Source organism: Rattus norvegicus (genome assembly GCF_036323735.1).
Source record: "Rattus norvegicus strain BN/NHsdMcwi chromosome Y unlocalized genomic scaffold, GRCr8 chrY_unlocalized_17, whole genome shotgun sequence".
In the NCBI taxonomy this organism is placed as follows: domain Eukaryota; kingdom Metazoa; phylum Chordata; class Mammalia; order Rodentia; family Muridae; genus Rattus; species Rattus norvegicus.
In genome coordinates this window covers 331369-356484 of record NW_026947375.1, presented here as the reverse complement: position 1 = coordinate 356484, position 25116 = coordinate 331369, and the positions used below count along the sequence as shown (strand labels likewise).

At 37.9% G+C, this 25116-nt stretch overlaps 1 protein-coding gene across 3 annotated transcripts in view; it reads left to right on the top strand.

Annotated features, from left to right (window-relative positions):
- LOC134484604 (uncharacterized) overlaps positions 1-24523 on the top strand; it is a 55272-nt gene extending 30749 nt beyond the window's left edge. For all 3 annotated transcript variants that reach the window (XR_010062100.1, XR_010062099.1, XM_063280698.1), the window contains 2 exons: positions 10245-10443; positions 23241-24523. Coding sequence is in view for 1 of the 3 variants with exons in the window: in XM_063280698.1 (XP_063136768.1) it covers positions 10245-10443; positions 23241-23452 (411 nt within the window). In the remaining 2 variants the exon portion in view is untranslated. The remainder of the gene's footprint in view (positions 1-10244; positions 10444-23240) is intronic.
- Positions 24524-25116: the final 593 nt, after the last annotated feature.

The following is a 25116-nucleotide window of genomic DNA, read 5'->3' as shown; positions in this document are numbered from 1 at the left end:
CACATGCATATGCCCATGCACACACACAGGTATGTGTGATGTTTGAAGAAGCCAAAAGGGATCATTGGAAGACTTGAGGCTGAATTTACTGTCAGGGTGGGGGAGGAAGGCAGATTAGACCCAGAAGAGTAAACAGAGTGAAAGAGGAGGAACGTGCAATGGTTGATGTTTCAAAAAAGCATGGACATACCATCTGGTTAATTGGACTTAAGAGAAGGCCAGAGAAAACATACTAATAGTGTGGAATTATAGATAGACAATAGATTTTAATGAGATAAAGTGTAAATATCTGGCCAGTTCCATTCCTCTTAATAGCTTATCTAAATACAAATTGTGTATGTATGTTTTTTTTTTGTGTGTGTGTGTGTGTGAGTGTGTGTGTTGTGTGTGTTTCTTTTAACAGGGAATAAAATGGACAAATTCAGGGTAAAAATACCAGATTGGGATTAAATTTTTTTCTACAACAAATTACCTCTTTGCTGTTTTTTTTTTTGTTTGTTTGTTTTTGTTTTTCTTGTTGATGGTGGTGGTGGTATTGGTGGTGGTGTTGGTGTGTGTGTGTGTGTGTGTGTGTGTGTGTGTGTGTGTGTATGTGTGTGTTTTGTGCTATGTCTTCCTATTGTCTCAGTGCTCCAAGGTCACTCCCCTGACACCTTATAGAGATCAGGATTAGTGTATAAAGAATCGTATGTCTCAGAGATCATCTGGACAGTCAGGGTGCCGCAATTGTCACATACAGACAGGCTCCCACTGTGACATAAGAAAGAGCCCTAAATGGTGATGTGTAGTATGCACTAGTCAGACATACTTCCAAGACAATGGACTCTTACAAGGCTCTTTGGTGATTTCTTGCCTTCCTAACCATCCTTTCCCCTGGTGGCCCTGTTGCATACAAACTAGATTACAATGTCCTAGTACGCCAGGAAAGCACTCTTGCCTGGTTCTTCCCTGATTTACCAGAAAGCAAGTAGAGGAACTCCACACAAAGCTTTCACTTAGGATTAAGAAGGCTTTCTCACCTACTCCCAGCTTTGCATTTTCTCCCATTAAAGGACTGAAGAAAATTTCTGTCATCCACAATTGGTCGAAATCACCTTCCATAAGTGTCCTAGAAGGTTGCTAGTTTGCGAAAATCAAAATATGAGAGGAGGTGTGTTCTACAGCTTGCCCTCTTCTCAGCAGACAATCAACAAATATTTCTCCAGGCTCTTCAGTGTGACAGCTCTGTGCCCATGTCTGAGGGGCCCACAGGTGTGTGAGACAAGGAACATAAGTTAGGGAAAGGAAGACTGCAACACAGTAAGGAAAACTGCGGGAGAGTTAGGTCATATGGCCAGTAATGCCTTTGTTTTAATTCCTTTCATCTCTTCCCTTTGCATCTGGACTACAGCCTTTTCCAAGTCCTCTCATCCCATTCCAACTCTCAAATGCTCCTCTTCCATTGCTCCCTATCCTTTGCCTTAGAGATGGAGGATTCCCACATGTGTTCCAATCTGCCATACTCTACACCCCCTTTTTTAGTTGGGAGACTTTTAATGATTCTATTTCCTTAGGGGCTTTACCTCCATTTAAGTTGTTTACCTTGATTTAAATTTGAAATTGACTATTTTGTTCTGCTTTTTAATGTTAAGGAGTATATGCTCTTGTAGTAAACCTAAGGATTCTTTGAGTTATCTCATTGTTCCTCGTTATGTTTCCCTTCATTTCTCTATTTTGTTAGTTAGGATAGTGTCCCTCCATGTTTGAATTAGATTAGCTAACTTGTTAATTTTATCAACTCTTGGGATCCTTGATAATATTATTGTGTTCCTTTTTTCTAATTTACTGATTCCAGCCTTGAGTTTGATAACTTCCTTCTGTTTCCCTCCCTTTTTCTTTTTTTTTTTCTTCTAGATGTTTCCCCTGTGTTTTTAAGTTGCTGGTACGTGATCTCTCCGATTGGACTGGAAAGGCCCTTTTTGAAGTAAACTCTCCTCTTTGCAATTCTCTCATTGTTTCTCATGAGTTTGTGTATGCTACTCCTTCATTTTCACTGATTTTTAGAAAGTTTTTAATTTCTGTATGTCCGCTCGAGGCCATCAGTCATTCGGTAAAGAGTTGTCTAATTTATATGAGTTTGAGAGACTTTTCCTTGATTTTTAATCCTAGTTTTAATCCATGGTGATCTTTTCCTATATCTGTGTTCTCTTATTGTATGTAAGATATCTGGCTAGGCCTTTCTGGCTTTTAGACCTTCTGCTGAAAATTAATAAAATTTTGTTAAGTTTGCCTATGTTTGTTTCTTGGGCTTTTTGCCTTGTACCGTTTAATATCCTTTTTCTGTAGATTAAGTGTTTTGATTATTATGTGGACACATTTGTTTGATTTCTTTTCTTTTAGTCAAACATATTTCTTGTTCTGTAAACTTCATGTACATTCATGGACATCTTTTCCCTTAGGTTAGGAGAGTTTTCTTCTATTACTTTGTTGAAAATGGTTCCTGGAATTTTGAACTGAGAATCTTCTCCAACTATTACTACTGCACTTAGGTTTGTTTGTTTGTTTTTTACTTTTTTCATAGTGTCCCATATTTCCCGGAGGTTTTAGATTTACTATTTTTCTTTACTGATAGATTAATTCCTTCTGTCTTCTATGCCTGCGATTGCCACTCCCATCTCTTATATTCCCTTGTTGATGTTTGCATCTATAGTTTCTGTTCTCTTACCTAGGGTTTCCGTCTCCAGGGTTTCTTTATTTTATGTTTTTATCATTTCTTGTATTTTTCTTTTCAGGCCTTGTACAATCTTATTCATTTTCTTCACTCATTTGATCGTGTTTTCCTATATTTATTTACAGGTCTTATTCATTACTTCTTTAAAGTTCTCTACCATCTTCATAAGATTAGATTTAAGGTCATTTTCTGCTGCAGCTGTGATTTAATATTCATGACAGGCTGCTTTAGGATAGCTAGAACATGGTTTAACCAATTGCCCTGGAGTTATTGATTGTGATCTTATGTTGGCCTTTAGCTCTCTTGGTTTTGCAGTTATTATTGATTTACATGATTATTTCTGAGATTATCATTGGAAAAGTGCTTTTGGATGCCCCACACCATTGATTCCTGTTTTTTCTCTAACTTCTAGTCTGTGTGTCCCAGAGCACCAGTTACTTGCAAAAGTTCAAGCCCAGTAGGAGTCTATCCACGGATGTTTATGGCCTATGTGGCCTATTGGGTTTTGGGTGCTTAATTTGTTTCTATGGTACCTAGTATAAGTTTTGATTGGGGACCCTGTTACCAAATTAATCTAGAGCAAAGAGGTGGAAGTTGTTCTCCAGATAATGGACCCTAGGGATTGGGATGCTATTTAAGGTTCCTGGGTGTGCTTTAAGGGGTCTTGTTACACAAGGAATTGGGGCAGGACCTTATGTGGTTAGTCCTAGTCACAGCTGGTCTCCATGAAAGCAGTCAGAGTTGTGCATCAGAAAATGGAGTGCAAGATTGAGGGTGTAGTTTACTCCTGCAGAGTGTGCTTTAAGGGGATTTGACTGGCAAGTGCTTGAAGCAGTGTCTTCCTGGTTGTCCATTGTGCATGTAGGCCTCAGGGAAAAAAAAGTAGAGTTTTGAGCCGTGAAACATAGTGCTATAGACGGAGTCTAAATGCATGAAGTTTAATTGAAACCAAAATTCTTTATTGGCATTCTTTATCTTTTTTCTTAAGATACCTATAAACTCTCGCACAGTTTTGTTTATGTCCTGTTTAACTGAGTACTAATTATGGAGGAAGTTTGCTTCCACAGCAGTAACAGATATCTTGGATTGAGAAGAATTAAGCACCAAATCCCTGTGACTTGGTGGAGGCACCTACTCTCTCCTGGGTCTATACCAATTTGACACAACCTAACATTAATGTTTGTGTCTATTTATATGTCTAGGTATCTAGGTATCATGGTAGGTAGATGAACAGATAGAGAAGTATAGATCTGAGATATGTGTGTATATATATATATATATATATATATATATATATATATATGTGTGTGTGTGTGTGTGTGTGTGTGTGTGTGTGTGTGTGTGTTGTGCCTGTATTGGTTTGTGGACATATGGGGTGAGGAGAGATTTATTTGAGTGACTTACAGTCTCTGGTCCAGTTAATCCAACAATGACTGGCTGTGAAAGTTAAGTTCAAGAATCTTATAGTTGCTCCATCACCAAGAATGATGTCTTAAGTTGTCTTCTGTGGTTTTGGAATTCTTTTAAATTAAGATTTAATGCCAGTAATGAAATAAACTTTCTATCAAGACAGAACAAGCAGGATAAGAACAAACACCTCTTTCTTCCATGTCCTCATATAGGCTTCCAATAGAAGGAATTGCTCACTTTGTAGCAGAATTAAATATCTGGATTCAATGTGTGTTTTTGTATTTTACATATTCAGACTTGAAGTAGATCTTTTCACATTGAATGAAAGCAGAAGTCCTTCAAAGATATGCCCATTATTTTATGGTTTTATATAATTCCAGTTGTAGTCAAGTAGGCAACCAAATTAGCCATCACGAGTCTACTTCTTGTCAACTTGAGACAACATCATACTTCCTTATATTGTGAATAATTTGTAAATGAAATTAATGACCAGATTATAATGGTACCTTGATATAGTAGAATGATGCTACATACAAATCGAAACGAATTATATATTAAACCAGGTCATAGTTATACTGAATGCGATATAATTATCAATTCCACAATGTCAAACATGTTATAGATTTAGAATAGGTGAAATGGGATTTATGGCACTCTTTATTATCTCAAATTTGAAATGAATATGAAAATGATTGTATTGTCTTAATTGTTATTATATTGCATGGTACAGTAATTGATGAAAGAAAACACAAAAATCTATAGAAACACTTTGTTAACAAAATACGAAGCAATTATTGATTTCAATTATTAATCATTTTCTACAACTAGTTATGGTTATTTAGACAACCATGTGTAAATACAACCTTAGGTTATATTTATAAATACCTTTTTCACTACTCTGTTTTATTTTCTTCACCCATTAGAAGCACTTCATTAGATACCAATCTCCATGCCTGGTGGTTTTGCACCCTTTGTCATTCTGCATTAGTTTGTCTATTTTCTTTTCACATTGGCTATGAGGACAAAGATCCCTCCATCTTTTCTAAGCTCAATCTGTTTCGTGATTCTACCCCCTGGCCTGATAAGTTTTATGGCAGAACACCCAATGCTCTTTTAGAAACTGAGAAGATGACATAGCTAACCACATGTTCTTGACTCTTGTTAGACTGCTTTCTTGTTTCCCCCTTCAATAGCCAAACAGGATATGTGTCTTTAAAACTCAATCTGGCAATTTGCATTTGGAGTTAGTCTATTGAAAATGTTTTCCTCCAAGCTTTGGTCATTCTGAGGTGTCTGTCGATTTTACCCTGTAATATCGGGAAGCCTTAGATTTATCTTTTTGAAATTGTAACCAGTTTGAGCAACTTATACATTTTATCATGGACTATGACCCTGATATCTGAAGAATTCTTTCAAAGTGCAACCTGAGGCATTCAACAGGGAACCAAGACAAAGAAACTCAACAGAGTTGTTCATTCACCTGTGATACCCTGGTCTAAATTGCCTATAGAAATTGTCATTTATCTTGCCACTTCACTACTCGATATAACAACTTCTGTTGAACATAGTGATGGCCATTTTTTTACTTCTGGTAACAGACATCAAGATTCTAGTGAGATGTCTCCAAATGACCCTTTTCGGAAGTGTATGATTGTGTTGTAGCCACCATTAATTGTCTCCTTATATACATTTGTTTATATGTTGTCTATCTCTGTCTCTTCTGAACATTCTGTTGTTTGTCATTGTGAGTTGAGAATTTTGTATTAAAACTAATAAGCAGTTCTCTCCTTGGGGATAATATCTTTATTATTTCCTGAAGACTTATAAAGACAAGGATGTGTGTATGGATTCTTTGAGTTAGAATGGCCTTCCTTTAATGTTAAATGGCTGAGTTCAGTGACAAAAAAACACTGGAAATCTGGAGAAGTATGGCTGGGCATCATAAGAACTACTGGACATTCTAATTAGTTTCCTTCAATAGATGTGTGCTTATGTTTATAACAACATGTTCCTCTCTGCTTTGCACCTGTTTCCTTAAAATTATATCTGTGACAACTTTAAAAATATCCTTCCCCTAGGAAATAACAGGGACAAAACTACAATCCCAAGAGTACACAGGGATTTACCTATAACTCTAGCCATATATGTAGCAGAGGATGGACTTGGAAGGAGAGGTCCTTTGTCCTGTCAAGTCTCAATGTCCCAGAGTAGGGGAATGTCAGGGAATGGAGGTTGGAGGGAGTAGGTGGTAGGTGTATAAGAAGCTCCATCATAGAATCAGGGGAAGAGGGATGGGATAGTTTGTTCCTGGAGGTGAAACAAAGAAAGGGAATAACATTTAAAATGTAAATAAAAATAAATAAATTATGTCAATCTTTCCGTAACCATGCGTGGAGAGAAAAAACATTAAAAAAATTATACACATTTATTAAGATGAAGAAGAACTACACCAACCCTCTTTCTTTTTAGTATTGATGATATCATGCTGTGCATCAGCCATGCCCAAGTGCCCTTTCCTCTTCTTCTCCCGAAGTATCTCATTGCATACCTAGGATTGATCCAATTAAGTTCCTTGTGTCCTCAACAGTCGAATATGGCTTCAGAATGTGCAGCTCCTGCAATTATTTTCCTACAGGTAACCTCTGATCTTTCTCCTTTGGGAAGAAAAGATCTGAGTAAAGAGCCTGTATCCAGAGTTATGATAAGCGTTTCCTTAAGATCCAGTGAACAATACAAATAGAGCACAAAGAAACCCTCTTCCTCTGAGAAAACTCAGACACTCATCTCTATTTTATAGAATGTTTTTAAAGTTAATCAACCCAAAGGCAATGCAGGCAAACTGTTACTGGCCACCCTGTTCATATCAAAAAAGAGGGACTGAATAATTTTGGAAAATAAAAACCAAGTTCTGGGTCCATTTATGGATCTCTGACTGATAACAATAATAGTATTGAGAGTCAGTTTCCATTCCACACACCTCCCTTAGGATTCTGACCTTGACCAAGGTACTGTGGTTCTGGGCATCTAATTCCAGACTTTCTGGCTGGGCTACAAGCAGCAGCTCAGAAGCCAGAAAACCTATAAAAGTAAGTGACTTCACCCAGGGTACCTCAGAACATCCTTCTTTTCTAAAATAGTTTTTATGGACTTATCATATCTCTACTCCAATAGTCCTAGATGCCCTGGACCTAGACAGATGTTGAAGTGTGCTTTTGTCACTCAGTTCGCACAAGATATTTGATTTAAAAAGATTAGAGGGATGTGGAGGTATTGATGAGTCTCAGTGGTTAGTAGTAGTTTAAATTAGTGTGAAAATAGAAATCTGAATGAAAGCCAGGAGGACAGGAGATTTAAGAAGGCCATTAGTGGTAATCCGAAGAGTAAATCTGAATAATAATAATCAAGTCTGTTAAAACAAATATGAAAAGGGCTAGAAGAGAGCAAGCAACCGTTGGAGCAAGACAAATATGCCTCTTGAAAATGAAGTGAACATTGGAAAATTAGTATTGTAATTGGAAGTAAAAGGTACAGCAAGTCCTACAGTTAGAACAGTGATGGGGCCCAGGGTGCTGTACTCCAGGAGCCTATGGTAAAACTTAAACTTGTGACAGAGAAATTGATTTCATAATGGTCTCTGTACCTACATATTCATTCCTCAATAATGTACTATGACAATTTTCTGATCAAAAGATAGCATTCACAGTAGCAAAAGTAAAACTCCCTTAATGTCTCTAAAGCAGCAAACATGCCATTGACATAGTTTGGCGTGATGTTACACACTATGATCCTGGCACTTAGGCAGGAGAATTTCAAGTTAGAGGTCAGCCTGGGCTACATAGTGAGTTCTGTCTCAACCTATTCTCCTTAAGAGAATTGTTATAAGAATTGAGCTATACCATTCAATAAACTCTAAGGGAATATATTGCATGAGTTAGTTGCTTAAAAGATTTATCATTATATTCAGAATAGTGGTCAGATGTGATTTTTGTGGAAATTTTAAGGCGAACACAGTCATTACCATTTCATTAGTGAAATCAATATTATATAGTCTGTGGGTGCAGTCAAGTGGTAGAGTGCATACATCATGTGCATAAGACCCTGGGCTTGAAACCCAATGCTCTAAGAGTGTCATTTAGTTTAGAGAATGCAACAGGCCTTAGATGATCACACTCCCTGCCTGTTTTTCTCTCCCTGATTTTCTGAGACAGGGTTTTTCTGTGCAGCTGTCCTACAACTCACATTGTAGACCACGCTGGCCACCAATTCAGAGATCTGCCTGCCTCTTCCTCCCTGTTTTGGGATTAGAGGCATGAGCCCCCACTGTCTGGCCCTTCATGTCTTTTATAGGCAAAGCAGAGATTTGTAGTCAACCAAGTGCTCCCCTGTCCAGCAAATGCTTTGTACCCTAACAACAGGTTGCCTATTGTGCTTCCATCACTTATTTTTTCTTGAAAGGGTCTTACTCCATAGCACAGACTAGCCTCAAACTTGTTGCATTGCTGCCTCAGCCTTCTAAGTGAAGGCCTACAGGAACGAACCACTATGGCTAGCATATTCTCCCTCCCCTTCCTTCCTCCTTTCCTCAACAACAACCACACACTCATCCACTGTTTACCTTCCAATTTTGCATTCAACTCCTTCCTACTTTACTACTTTACCCACCCTCGTTGTCTGAGCTTTGTGTATCTGTGTGATTTATTGGTTTCCTTTTTACCAGCAGTCACTCTGAATGGTCAGCCTTGAACTAGAGAACTGTTTCTATGTTTTCTCATTTTTTTTCCTTTCTTTTTCTCAGTATCCAGTATTTACTGCTCCCTTCCATTAGGTAGGCTTTGAAAATTTCTGGTTGGCTGATCAGATGATCAGCCTGTCAGTGATTCACATGGACCTGGAATATATGATCTGTTTTAACAATTAGAACTAAAATGGGATGAGAGGCGGGCCGGTTGCCAAATGATCCACAAGTTAGTGTATAATTTTGTATTCACACTAGTGAATTGCCAGCATAAACAAAGAACTATTGGGAATGATAACTATGACAGTAAAGGTCATGATGAAAACTCATCCAACAGCATTGCACATCTAATTAAATGTGTTTGTCACCCTGTTAGCAATCTCCTTATCTGAAATCATTTATTTGGCTTTTAGGTTGTGTTATGATTTTAGTCAACCACTTGCCAATATATCTAAAACTTACACTTAAAGAATTCAGCAGTAATCTCTCAACCTTCATATGTGTTGGGAGCTGTATCACAACGGCTAGAGTGCCAGCAACTTGTCCTCATAGAAATGCTCAGGATGCCAGTGTAGGTGCCAGTGGTCCATGTACTGATTGCTTAGAATCATGTCAGATGCCGTGAGAAAGAACATCCTGGTCAATTCAGAAGTCTTGACCTTCTTCTGGTTCTTTACTCATGCTTAGGTGATGCCAAGTTCATTTAGTTAGGAATTCTGCATTAATAACACAGATCTAATGGAGACAGATCTAGCTTGTACTCAGAAAAGATCATGATGAATTGGGTGTGGCAGGCCACCACGCCCCTGCAATCCCTGCAAGGGAGGCTGAAGCCATAGGATGGTCGGTCATACTGGGGTGCATAAATGTAATCCTGTCCCCAAAATAAAAATTACTGCAGAGCAGCAATAAAAAACAATAATGAGCCATAAGCATTCTATGATTATGAGGAGGCCATAGAGAGCGTGCTCTGGGTGTATGTTTATAGTAACTTGCCACTTACAAAGTTGTCTCAGTACCCGTGATATTTCTACATTTTCCTATGTTTAAAGTCATAGAACAAAGCATGTGTTTTTCTTCCTTTTATTAATAGACTCTTTTCCTATAATTTTATTCCAACTGAAAAAAGTACAAAATTGTTTGAATTGGTTCTAGGATATTCCGAAATCAAAAAAAACTTTGCCCAGTAGTCACCTCAGCTTCTCCGGTTTCTCATCCACTAAAGAGGTCGAGCAAGTGGTGTCTGCATAGGAGAAAGTGACTGTGAACCCACGGGTTAGGGTTTTACGGATATGTTGATGGTTGCCTGTACTGTGAGACTAAATGGTATGAACAGTTAATTTATTTGAATTGTGATATTGTTTTCCTTCTTCTTTGAAATCTTCACAGAACCAGAATTTTGCCACAGATATACATACGGAGTGCGAGCCACTGTTCAGTGCATTCCTGCTTGGCTTTATTTCATTCAGTGCCTGTGCTGGTACTGTGACACAAGAAGAGCCTTTTCTCATCCAGTACATGCTGCCTGGCAAATACTCTACGACTTTCTTCATCGTGACATTTCCAGCCCTTTACAGCACCCACAAAGGTAGGCTGAGGTCTCCCATCTGAGCCCTTACTACTGCAATCTGTTGCCCTGGACTCTGCCATCCCTGCCGTTGGTTCTGCTGAGGCTCCAGACCCGGGTTATCTCAGTTTAGCCTTGAATACAGTTTTTATCTCATTTCAATTAGCAGTTATTATCAGTAAGACTTGCAGTCAGTTGGTAAGAATTGTGATGCTGTTTCACCCTGTCTGTTGCTCAGTGGCTGTAAACGTATAGCTGCCTGGGGTTTTAATTTAGTTCATTAGAGTGTTTTTTTGTTTTTTTTTGTTTTTGAGCACTGTTTTGTTAATTTTTCTTGGGGGGTTTGGGGAGGTTGAAATTTCCTTGTTTATTAATGAGGTTAAGAAATGGTTAGGTGCATAAAAATCCCTCTCGCAACCAAGTTTATTTTTAATCATTTTCCTTGATGAACTTGTAAGAATTGTTTACAGTCCATTTAATTGCAAATTGAGTTCTCTGATCGCTCCTGTTTCTCATCTCCAAGGCATCCTGCTATGACTTGCTCCTGCTCTTCTGTTGGGAATAGAAAAAAAAAAACTTTTAAGTTCAGAACCAAATGCAGACGCTCCTTTTGAATTTTTAACCTTTTTCCAAGAACTGTCAATCAGTGATATCCCATCCTTGCACTAAAATGCATTCCTTCTTTGTCTGCTGAGTACAGGGCATCAGCCCACACCTTACACAGTGCAAAGAGCTGTGACTAATGCAGATTAGTAAAGTGCTTTTAAATACTCACGTAAATTGTTCTCAGTAACCTTTTCTGTGTGGCTCAATTGGGAGACATATTCAGAAGTACAAAACTACTGTTGCTCTAACATGTATCTGATGCTATGTCAGATGAGGGCACTGTTAGTACCATGATATTGGTGTCCCTGAACATTCATAGTATGACATAGGGTCTATGCTAGAATAGTATTGAAAATGTATCCATTCTTGTTAAGTGATAGAATTTAATTTAGTACCTCAGTGAAGGAAACACATCCCCATGAATTCCATAATTTTAGTTCCTCCTAAGGAATGCCAGTAGTCAATACCAGTATGCACCTTGATTTATAGAATTGACAGTTGATTTGGTAAAAGATGCTATATGGCTTCTTTTACTAAATAATCAGAAACATCTGCCTCCTGTCTCAGATATAAATGAGTATTGGATAAATTATACTAGTAATATATTCATTAGGAAGTTAAAATTGCTGGTAGGTGCTATTGACACAAAATACAGCACTCACCCCAGGAAATAAGAGATAGTTAATTCTTGAGGAAAACCTAAGTGCTCGTAGCCTGGGAGCACAGACTCAGGTTATAACCACTGGAGGTGATCACATAATATTTATTTGATACAGAAAAAAAAACATAAATCAGTGCATTTATCACATTGGTGGTCACTGCAAATAAGCAGGCTGCAGCAAAACAAGGGGAACTCTGTGTAGATCTGTGATGTCTGGTCACATGTTTAGCTTTCAGATTGGTAAGGGCTGGTGCCCTGCTAAGCATACATTTTAGGGCTGTAGTGAATTTGGTCCCTAACACCCATGTAAAGGCTGTGGAAGGCAGCAAACACCTATAACTCCAACTCTGGGGAGATAGACAGTGTGACTTGCTTTCCAGTCATATTATGGTGTCATTGAGCTGCAGGTTCAATCAGAGACCTTGTCTGAAAAAATAAGGTAGAAAACGCCTGGGAAGACACTGATGCCAAGCTCCCCACACACAGAGAACACATTTGACAGATTTGGATAGTCACAGGCATGTTCAGACTCAGGCGTGAACAGTGAGTGACTTTCAAAGGGACAGTCTAAGGTAGTCGGCTTAGGGTCTTCACACCATTTACAATCACGAAGCTCAGCATTGAGACTCAGCCTTGAGGAACTTATGTTTACATAAAGAACTTTAACAACACAAAAGGATTACAAGTCAAAGGCCTGTCTTATTTACAGAGTGAGTTCAGAAAAACTTGGAAACATAATAAGATCCTGTCTCAAAATAAATAATATAGCTTACCTGTCATTCATGGAGCTCTGTGGTCATTCCTTAGCACGATGTAAGAAGAAATACAATGAAGGTTGGGATGGGCCATCAAAATGGCTTCACAAGTAAAGGCACCTGAAGCAAAACTTGACAGCCTGAGTTCAGTCCCTGAGCACCCATGGTAGAGAAAAAAGACCTGCCTCCATCAGGTTGTTTTCTGACCTCTGTGTTTGAACAGTTGGCTTATGAGGAAATGGATGCTTTGTCCCCAGTATCACAGGGGGCTAGGGAATGTGAACAGAAGTTTGAGCCAGCAAATTTATTTATAAATGAAGCAGTTCTGTACTAATAAATATATATATTTCCTATTTAACTATAGTTTAATGTGGTAGAGTTTTACATTAATATATTTGATGCATTGATTATTTATCTACTGCATATGTATGTAAACTGATAGTAAATATATTCTTTTCTCAAAAACAAAACAATGTGAGATTACATTATTATTATTTCCTTATATCTGATTTAAAATAATAGAGCTTTGTTTAACTGTATATCCTAAGGAATGGTTAAAGTGGTAAATTTGTGGAGGTTTAAAACCAAATATTTTTGAAAGGCTTCTATTATACTATTTTTTGTGAGCAGTGATTAGTAAAACCCTTAGCACAAATCTCTCACACATCCTGCAAGACCACAGATAAAAGATGACATTCAGACGACATGCAGCTGAGAATGACCGTGAAGGTCTGGTCCTCCTGCCATAACCACTCAAGTTCTGGGTTTACAGAAGTGAGTAGCCCTGTCTCGCTCCTTATTTTTATTTTTTGATACCAGGCTCATGCTCAGGGCCCTGAGTGTGATGTGCCATGTGGTCACTGAGCCACAGGGCTCATCCAGTCTCACCTGGCAGTGTAAGGGGTAATTCTGTTTCCTTCTTCTGTTTCCCTTGACCCCATTTGTCACGGCTGTTTTGTCTTACACATAGCTATATCTTTAAAGTGGAGATAATAATACCTATAGCTATTTACTTCACAGAATCATTGTAAGAATCGTCCTGAAAACATGGTATAGACTTTATAGGTGTGCTTGCTGCATGAATGCCCTGGAGAGAAAAATGGAGTAGCCGTTTATTAATTTTGTTGATCATATCAAAAAGTTTTTTTAAAAAATTGAATATTGCTGCATATCGGACACATAAATAATTTTTGTACCAAAAAGTCTAGAACTTGGCATGGCAAAATTTTGTCGTTGAATTGTGTTCAGGTTTCATTTCCTTCCTTCTTTTCTTCCTTCCATTCTTCCTTCCTTCCTTCCTTCCTTCCTTCCTTCCTTCCTTTCTTTCCTTTTTTCTTTCTTTAAGATTGGGTCTCATGTCAGGTGGTATCAGTACATACGTTTAATCCCAACAGAGGCAGGTAGATCTTTGAGTTTAAGGCCACCCTTGTCTATAGAGTGAATTCTGAAATAGCCAGAGTTACACATAAAAGCACTGTCTTGAATGAGAAAACAAAAAACAGAACAGAACAGAACAAAACAAAACAAAAATTACAAGTCTCACATAAAAATTAAAAAAAGACAGGGCTAGGCCACACATAGGTCTGACTAGCTTCAAATTCATTATGTAGCAAACTTGACTTTGAACTTCCTACTCCTTTCTTTCTGTTTCCCTCTTAAGTGCTGGGATTACAGGAATGTGCAACAACAACAACCAGTATTATGTGGTGATGGACATCAAACTCAGGGCATCAGTTTGCTAGGCTGATGCCCTACCAGTTGAGCCATTGCCCCAGCCCTAGTTAGGTTATTTTATTGGACAGTGTCCTAAAAAAACAAAGTCTTTAGAAATAATTACTGGGACAAAAGAAGGTAGACAAAATGACTAATTATGTAGATATTGTTCTATTGAGGCTTTTGCAAAAGAAAGATTCGTGAGGAAAGTAGAGTAAAAGACCATGACATGATCTTGTTTAGACTCTGATGTGATTCTTTCAAAGAACTAGTCTGCCTGGGTTACCATAGTAACAGCACTGTATTAAGTGCACTTTCAAAATTGATACAGTGAAGTGGTTGTTTTTTTTTTATGCTGCATGATTTGTTAAGATAGAGGTGGATGCATTAACTCTGCACTTAGAATCATTGTGGGTGAGCATTTAGGCACCCTATTTAGGAAGAGTAGTTATGATAATATTTATTTGGCCTCTTTTGTTATATTAAAAAATAAACATATTTGATATTAGTTATTTGCTATCATTCATATTTGGAGACAAAAGAATTCAGCTAGCAGCCAATCTCTGTGTTCAAAGATTCATATTTCATTCATGAACACATTTGAAACAAAATACCATTTGTGTGTGTGTGTATCTATACCTCTCTCTCTCTCTCTCTCTCTCTCTCTCTCTCTCTCTCTCTCTCCCTCCCTCTCTCTCCAGGTTCTTCTGGAACTGGAGCTGCACACAGCTGTGAGCTGCCATGTGAGTCCTAGGAATTAAACCCGGATCCTCTAGAGGAACAGCCAGTGCTCTTAACATCGAGCCATCTGTTCTGCCCCAATAAAGTACATTTTAAAGGAAGTATTGAAAAAAATTAGGAAGTTGGCTATTATGCTAATAAATAAAACATGTCATATATATATATACATATACATATATATATATATATATATATATCTTAAAATGTAGTGGACAAAAATGTGCACACATTGCACATACACATGTTGGGGATTTACAATAAAGCCTTGAGCATGATAAGCATATCCTTATACTCAGCTACACCTTGGCCTCCTCAGTGATACCCTGAATAGTATGCAGTATATGGTTTTCATTGAAATATGGAAAGAAAATTTGTTTCATACAGTAAAATATTGCTTCCGTTCTATTTAGTGGAAAGAAAAAGAAAAATCTAGTCATCACCTAATATTTCATCGAAACAGCATTTGCATTTGATTCAGGCAGGCTTCTCAGTGCTTGGTACATATTTTTTAATGGTTTTAAAGGAGATCAAAGAGCTTATCTTCTTTAAAGGCAAAAATTTTACGTGTTTACATAAGGGGAATCAACATTTACCAAATAAAGTGAAATATTATAACCTACTCAACATATCTCATTTCTAGTACAGAAAGACTAAAGCAAAGAAAACTGTACAAAGTGTAGAAACTGCTGGGTGGTCCTTCTTTTCCCTGACACTTACACAAACACTATTCTGTTTCCTATATCAAGAACTTCACAGCTGGGTGTGGGGGTATAGCCCAGTAATCCCAGCACTTGAGAGCCTGAGTCAGGAGGATTTTGAGTTTGAGGACAGCCAAAGTTATACAGTAAGACCCTGTATCAAAAACCTCCCCACCCAATTCTTCCTCTTCAAACAAACACTACTTAAAAGATTCTAATTGTTTTCTTATTAATCCCCCACATAATTTTTCATTGCCTACAGTAAGGTTTCATTACCTCCCTCTTTCAATTTAACCAAGTCCTCTGCCAGAAAGAATTTTAAAGAAATATTTGAGTGAAAAGCCTTGGTATGTCAAGAGCTGGAACATGGCCTTGGAAATATAGACAGAGTAGGACTGGCTTACTTTTCTACCATATGAACTGTGCTACACAGAAAGAGGCACTCATCTAAATTATAGGTTTATAAGTGTAAAATACAGTTCCTTTGTTACCTGTAAGGTTTACCTTCTGTGTAAGACTCCTGTGTCTGAGTTTGGTTGGTTGAGCTCCATGGTGTGACAGAAACATGTAGAAAGCACAAGTGAAATACTAGAGAATGTCTCTCTCTTCCTCTTAATATTTTTATGAATGTGAACATTGAGCATGCATGTATGTCTGCACCATGTGTGAGCCTGATGTCCTTAGAAGTCAGAAGAGGGTATGGAAACTTCTGGAATTGGAGTTTTAGGTAGTTGTGAAGAAACATATGGATGCTGGGAATTAAACCTGGGTCCTCTGGAAGAACAGCCAGCCATCTCAAACACTGACCCAGTCCCAGAAAGGAGCTTTGTCTACTTTTTAGCACACTTCTGGAGAACTTCAGTATATCAGAGGTCGCTTCAGTTTTCATCTGTCACTCTGTAGAGCAATTTGCAAGCACATGTGCCACACTGCTAGATGATTAAATTGGAATTTAGTCGTTTCATTTGGAATTTCTTGTTTCTTGATGAATTATCAGTGTATGTTTTCAATCCACCCTTCGTTGAATTTCCTATTAGTTTTTTTTTTTTTAATTTGTTGAGTTCTTTACATATTTGGTAGTTTTTAAAATCTGGTAGTTTTTATAAGAAAATATTACCCCAGTCATGCAGTCGTGGCCCATCCTTTAATCCCTGGACTAGGGAAGTGGAGGCAGGTGTATCCCTGAGTTTCAAATCAGTCTGGTCTACAGAGAGTTCCAAGTTGGCCAGGGCTACACAAAGAAGCATCTGCTGATGCTTTTCCTCCTAACATGGCCTTTAACAATCAAAGTTTAGTTTATCAATATTTCCTTGTATGAAGACTCTTTACCAAGGCCTTGGTCTGAAGTTTTCTTTTTTTTTTCTTTCCTTTTTTTTATCTCGGTCTTCACGTTTTAATTGGTGTCCTATTTTCTTGTTTTACAGGTAAGTCCATGATCTATTTTGATTGAATTTCTATGTAAGTTTTGAAATAGTCAAATTTTTATTATATCTGGCTGTCAGGTTTGAGTAACACTAGTGTTATTGAAAAGAGCTGTCTCTGCTCTATTGAACGTCAGCTTTCAAGATCAATTAGGCATTTTGGGGGCTGTGGTGTCCATTCCTAGATTCTTCATTTGTGTTTTGTGTTTGCCAATACTGGAACTGCATATTACATCTCAATTTGGTAAACAGATTCCCCCTGCCTTACTATTCGTTTCCTGGTTGTTTTGCCTCTTTTAATTTCTTTTCCTAATTTTAGAATTATATTGAACCCACTTATCAGTTATATACTGCCTGCCTCTGCCTCCTAAGTGCTGGGATTAAAGATATGTGACACTACCACTTAGGGTTTTTTCCCCCTTTATTATTATTTTTTTTAACTTAATTCACTTTACATCCTGCCCACTGCCCCCTCCTCATCACTGACTCACACATTCCTTCTCCGCATTCCCCAATCCCTTCTCCTCTGACTAGGTAGGGTTCTTCCTGGATATCCCCCAACCCTTACACATCAAGTCTCTAAAAGACTAGGCATATCCACTGCTCCTGAAACCTGACATGCCAGCCCAGTTAGAACATATCCTACATGCAGGCAACAGCTTTTGGGAACACCCACCGCAAGATGTTCAGGACCGACATGAAGTCCAGGCTGCTTCTGTGCAGGGAGGCCTAGGTCTAACCTGGGTATGTTCTTTCATTGGTGATTCAGTCTCTGAGAGCCTAAAAGATCCAGATGAGTTGCTTCTGTTGGTCTTTGTATGGTGTTCCACTCCCCTCCTGGTCCCAAAATCCTTCCTTCTAATTCTTACATAAGAGTCCTCAAGTTCTGACAACTCTTTTCCTTTGGTTACCTACATCTGTCTGAGTCAGCTGCTCGGTGGAGACTCTCAGGGAACAGCCATGCTAGACTCCTGTATGTAAGCATAACAGAGACTCATTAATGCTGTTAGGGATTAGTGTTTGCCCATGTGATGCATCTATAGTTGGGCCAGTTATTGGTTGGCCATTCTCTAAGTCTTTGATCCATCCTCTGTCCCTGTATTTCTTGACGACAGGATAGATTTTGGGTCAAGTTTCATGGATGGGATGGTGTCTCTCTTGTTTCACCAAGGTTTCTGCCTTGGCTACAGGAAGTGTCCTCTTTGGGTACCATATCCCCAGTGCTGTGAGTCACAGCTAAGGATGCTCCCATTGACCTTGGTCAACTCCCTTATCCCAGGTCTGTCTCACCTTGGAGTTGCCCACCCCTACCCCTGTCAGTTGCAGATTTACACTCATTCTCATGTCCATTTGGCCATCCCTCCTTTTCCTCCCCACACCTGTTAATGAATTCCCCCCATTCCCCTTCTCATCCCCTCTTCCACCCAGTTCCCTCCCTCCATCTGACTCTAATGACATTTTTATTCCCCTTCTATGTGAGTTTGAAGTGTTCACAATTGTGCCTTCCTTCCTGTTTAGCTTCATTGGGTCTGTGGAATGTAACATGAGTATCCTGTGTTTTCTGGCTAATATCATTTATTAGTGAATACATAACAGGCATGTCCTTTTGGGATTGGGTTACATCACTCAGGATGATATTCTCCATCCACTTGTCTGCAAAATTCATGATGTATTTTTTTTAATAGTTGGATAGTAGTCCATTCTGTAGATGTACCAAGTCTTCTGTATCCATCCCTCAGCTGAGGGTCATCTAGGTTGTTTTCAATTCCTGACTATCGTGAATAAAATTGAGGAAGTGTTTGTGGGATGGTGGAGAATCTTTTGGGTATATGCTCAGGACTGGTATAGCTATGTCTTGGGTTAGTACTATTCCCAGTTTTCTGAGAAATCTCCAAATGTCACTCCCACCAGCAATGGAGTAATGTTCCCATTGCTCACATCCCCGCCAGCTGGGTTTTTTTTTTCTTTTTGATGTGAATGTCAAGTCCAGGTCTCACACAGGCAGAGTGTTGCTCTACCACAGAGCTGCTCCCTTAACCTCTATGTATGGTTTAAAACAATTTCCCTGCATTATCTTAGAAATAGTTTTAATCGTACTCCATACTTCTAGGACTTCCTTTTCACTTTAAATGTGAGAGGGGATCAGGGAAGCATGCTCTGAGGTACAAATTTTCAGAATAGAATTGCTATTTCATTTTTCCTCTTTTATTCTTAGGACTAGTTAGCCACATTCTACATCCAATTATGTAAGAGTACAAGTCTCCTGTAACCATAAGCTTGGGAAGTGATAGAGTCTGGCTTCCAACTCAGATCAAAACCAGTTATTTTTGTACCTCCCGTCTCTCGGATTGTCGTATCTTTAACTGTGAATGAAAATGAGAATGGCTGCTTTTCACACTCAAAGATGAAGGTGGTCATCATCTAAGGAGTACCATGTGGAATCATATGTGCACTAAAACTCACTGATGACCAGTGACTAGGCACCCATACTTCTGACGGATGAGAAAGTTGTGTCCTGTAATTAATGAGCATTGAGAATATGGTCAGTCTAAGTGGATTTCATGCATGTAGCCGACAACATATCAGAGCTTTTGCACTGGGGAGAACCAGTTGCTGAGAGTCATGATCTCATGACTGCTGGATCTGTGCCCACTGCTGCTGCCTGTCACTGTGAGGATGTCATGCAACATATAATTAGTCAGAATACAGGCTATAGTTTCTTCAGAAGTCATACAACTTTTACATTATTATATGTTGCAGATTTTCTGTCTATTAATTTCTCAGAGAACAGTAGTAATCTCAAAAATCAGTAGTTTGATCTGGGGGATTATAGGAATAAATGCAAATTTTCATACGCGCAAACCTCAGGCATAATTCAGCTTACTCCAAAGTTTGGACTTTGAAAACAATGTATGCCCCATTTAACTTTTTATCTAAATTTGGTTTCAAAGTGTTAATTATCAGAGTAGGAGACTTTTGAGAGGATAGACACCCTTCACATGCTGCCCCATTAAGCACCTTTCAAAAGGAGATGGGTTGCTGTTTGGTGCTCTGGTTTCCTACCTTTCACTCCTCTCCCTTCTTATTTCACTTTCATTCCTATCATGGCTGTTGCTCAGCAACTGTTATGAAATTTATTTTTATTTTAAATTCAATAGATGTCAGTTCTATAAATTTGTTCCATATATTCTGTTTCAAATATGGCAGATGAGTAAGAGAGAGACTCCTCTGGCAGAATAGCAATGACTTGATTTTCTGTGATCCTTATTATTACTAAAGTGGACTAGCAGGGTAAGCCAAGAGAGATTACGGTGTAATTGCTGGACTAAAGTTGTGGTAGCATCCTTCCAGGACATCCTCTCAATACCAAAGAAGGAGGAGGACTTAAAGGCGGAATATTCTTTATTAGGGAAATAGGGAAGATAAAAAAATGAGACCCAAATGTAGCATGGGTGCATCATTGATATCTGACGTAAAATATAACCTACTCTGGAATAGTCTGTGAAGATATTTAAAAGCCAGTACAACTAAATGTGTTTCTCCTACAAGTTTCATAGAATAAATGGGCTTAGAAATAGGAAGCTGCTCACACCATCTTAACAATTGTATTATAAAGACAAGCCAAAAATGTAGAAATGCAGGGAGATTAGTATACTCTGTTTTGTTTCAGTAGTAATACTTTCCTCTGACATTAATTTATATTTATTTCTTCACTAACTAATAAAGTAATAAGACTTGATACTACTTATGCTCACTTGACAAACACCAGCATATGACTTACTGGATATATGTCTTTATTATGTGCAAGTCCTCACTTACTAGCAAGCTAGTTAATTTATTACTATTACTATTATTATTATTATTATTATTACTATTATTAAAATGAAATAAAATTTGTAGATTACATGGCTTATAAACATTTCATTTTGAATGTTGCTAATTTATCATCAAATATCTTGTCTTTTAATCTCTCTGTTCATCTTATTTTTTTAAATATTGAAGACTGGATTTCATTCCATTCATGAATTTGCTTTATTTTTGTAAACATTGGTAGATAAGTTGTAAGTGTGTTTTAATTACCCGTGAAGCTGATAAGTCCTACTACTTAGCTGACCTCTGAAGAAATCCAAATATAACTAGATAACAAGTTTTTTGTTAGATACGTAGAATTCAAATTCAGTGTTCTAATATAAATATTTAGACCAATATGCTTATGAAGAAAATTCTTATGACTTTCTCACTACTTTATTGCTGTGAATAGACAATATCATCACAGCAATTCTTATAAAGGAAAACATTTAATTATAGCTGTCTTACAAGTTTCAGAAGTTTAATCCATTTTCATGGTGTGAAGCATGACAAAGAACAGGCAGACTGATGCTGAGAAGGAACTTAGAGTTCTACATCTTGATCCAAAGGGAACATAAGGAAACTGTATATTACATTGGGCCTAGCATGAACATATTAGAACTAAAAGCTGTCTCTTCCTACAAGGCCACACCTCTTAATAATGCCACTCTCTTTGGACCCAGCCTTCAGTCTGTTTGGCCAAACCTATTCAAATAACCACAGTGAATTAAACCTGGAGATTGTTTCCTATCAAAACAGAGCCTTTCTGTTCTGTTCTGTTCTTTCTTTTCTTCCTCCTCCTCTTCATCCTTTTTTCTTCTTACTTCTCTTCCTCTATTTTCTTCTTTTTTTGATAGATCCAGTTAGGATCACTTGCCTTTACCTCATACTAACTGTCTAAAGGAAGCTAAGTAAGTCATATGCTGGTGTATATTTATTTAATAAACCAGCTCTGAGGTGGGAGTACAGATTGGGAACACTCTGTTATAGTGTTTCTTGATTTCCATGATATAAATTTTCCCATCAGACCCAGTTTTATGCCACTTACTGTTGCATGTGGAGTTGAAAGAAGATGTACAGTAGACCAACAATGCACAGTGTTTCTATCATCCAGATAGAATATATGCAACCTTTCGAAGTGTAGAGAAAAAGAGTTTACACCAGGAAGAAGTGATACATTTGAGTGTCTATTATTTTAACATATACCTAGCTGTAAGTTTATATGCCTTACCGTTTAATAATGACTGTGTCAGCAAACAGTTATGTATCTTATGAGATAAGACCTACTGACTCCAGTTGTTCTAGGCCTGCAAGGTATCAGCTCTTTCTGACTGTGCAATTCTTGTGTCAGTAAACGTCTGAGCATTTATTTGAATAAAATAATGACCCTAAGGTTCAAAAAGGCATTCAGAAATCAAAACCTATGTCTTTTCCAATGTTATTTCAAGTGGTTACAAACTATCTTGTGTGTTGTCTTATGTTTTATAAACCCTAGATATAAACAACAATTTTTTTAAACATAACACACTTTCATACCTAAAACCTAATTCAGAACCAGTTTATCGGTTATCTAGCCATATCTTGAAACTGGAGAACATCAAGGGGACAAATGAAATAACCAGAGGAGGATTTCCGAAAGCAAATGGCACTCAAAACCAAAAAGTTTAAAATGTATGACTATGTTTACAAATTGTTTTTATTCTGATTTGAATTTGATGTGCTTTATTGTGTTCTCAGAATAAAGCCAAAAGTTTCCAGCATAAAGACAGATTAGCCTTTGAATGGGTGATGCCTCAGTTGGGGGAGGCGTGGAGGGAATGTCATGTATCTCTGTAGCTTGCGGGAAGCTCAGCTCCATAAACATAAAGGGCAAGTAAGTGACTCATCATAACCTCTGTTGTGTTCTCAGCATTTTCTCTGGAGTCCTCTGTGCTCCTGAAGGGTAAGCATTGATGATCCAGTGTGTGAAGGATACTCTAAAGTTAAAAACACCCCAGATGCTCTTGGAGAGAAAGTGGTGCAGGCTCTTCCTGTGGTTTCTGCACTGTTTTTCTCCCCATCTTTTAACCTAAGCTGTCACCTAGTGGTAGAAGTTTAAATTTCATGTTTAGACATCAAAAGAGTACACTGAAATGCTACAGACCCCTAGTAAACATTTGTATAATTTTGTATACGGGTAGCTCAATGATTGTTGAGGCACATCAGAGAAGTCATATTTGTTATTAACCATTGTTTGACAATGATTCTTTTAAGGATGTTTGTTTTAACAGTTTGATTTCTTTATGGTGTTATGAAGAATCTACCTTCACTAAGGAACTGTAATTCAATCTAGTAACCTTTTCTTTCCTTTTCCTCTTCTCTCCTCTTTCTCCAGAACAAAGTCACTCTGACACCATGGTGTTCTTTTACCTGTGGTCATCCTTTGCATCATCAGCTCCTGCTATATCCTCATCTGGGATCTCAAGATGGACTGGGGTTTCTTTGATAAGAATGCAGGAGATAACAATTTCCTCTGTCAAGAAATTTTATACCCCCAAAAAGCATGTGTGGAACATTTACACTTATCTTAGATATATCTTTAGATAGGTCATACAGCAGTACTGACACAGGTCTAGTTAACTAATATGATTACAAAACAATTATCCCAGATACCAATATAGTCCACAAAACACCGTATCTGTTTTTTTTTGTGTAGTAGAGCCAGTGGGACATTTGTTAGAATTGAGTGCCAACCCAATCAAAGTGGGAGAAAAAATATATATGTCATATATTGTATATAATATATTTTATATTATATTATATTATTTATGATTTTACTGGCATATTAGAGTTACAGGGCTAAGAAATGCTGAATTTTAAATTAAAAGAACAAGAATCCTTACACAGATGATTTAGTAAAGGTAAATGTGATTAGATATTGAAAACATTGAGCCATGAACTGGGAATCTAGCTGTCCTTATCCAATCGCAGCTGTACACCAACTAGGCCATTCAGACAGCGAAGTCTGCAGAAGATTATCAAAGTAAGAGTGTTAGACTTCATTAATTCTTGATAATTTTATTGGCCTAATGTTCTGCTGTGGATAGCATAGAGATTGAGTTAACAATTTTTAAGGATTTATATATTATTTCATGCATATGACTACCCTGTAGCTGTCTTCAGACACACCAGAAGAGGGCATCAGATTCCATAACAGATGGTTGTGAGCCACCATGTGGTTGCTGGGATTTGATCTCAGGACATCTTGAGAGTGTTTTTAACTGCTGAACCATCTTTCTAAGCCTGAGTTAATGTATTGACCTATATCAAAATGTCACCATTATGTCAAATTTGTGTTTTGAAAAGAATGTGATTGTGGGGTCCTGGGCAGAGAAAGTTGCCTGTGAAGACTGGAGCAGCATACGTAAGCAAATGCTGTGTGTATCAGGGCCTCGGGTGAGCCCTTGCAGGGAAGCAGTCATCCTCACATGAGAATTTAGGAAACATCACTGAGCATTGAACCTACTTTTTTATAATTCTCAACTAAAGGGAAACAAGGGGCAGGGCCAGGTGTCAGCATGCAGGCACAAGCAGGCACAGGATGCAGATTTCAGTCCCTAGTACCGTTTTAAAGAAAGAAAGAAAGCAGGGACAGGTAAAGCTGCTTCATTATCACCACACATGGGATTTTTATGACTGTTGTTGTGTTTAGTAAACACTTGGACACATTTGTTTCCTGTGCTCACTGTGTAAGTTCAGTGGCTCTGTATCAATGCTAGTTTGTTTCCTGTCATACACTTCTCATTTGTAGAATTCCATACAGTGATATTGGCAAATAGATTCTTTCAGTCAGTTTCTTTATTATTATATATTTTGTTTTTTTTTCTTTTTTCTTATTTTTTGGAGCTGAGGACTGAACCCAGGGACTTTCACTTGGTAGGCAAGCACTCTACCGCATACCTAAATCCCCAAACCCTTATTATTTTATATTTTAATGCTCTAGAAAATAAAGTTATACTTTCTTGAAATATAATCGTAAATTTATAAGAAAAAAGTGAAGAAGCCATTGTGCAGTCCAGTTTACCTTCATTCTGAAATCCTGTTACAGTGTCATACAAATTCTGCCTGCCTCCTCTCAATGAGGAACCTAGGTTGGGTGTGTGTGAAATGAAACTAGAAAGGGGACCATGAAAGGGTTAAAAAGAGCTATTAAGGCAGGAGGGGATGGTAGTGATCACCACATGTGACATGAAAATAGAAGAGGATACACT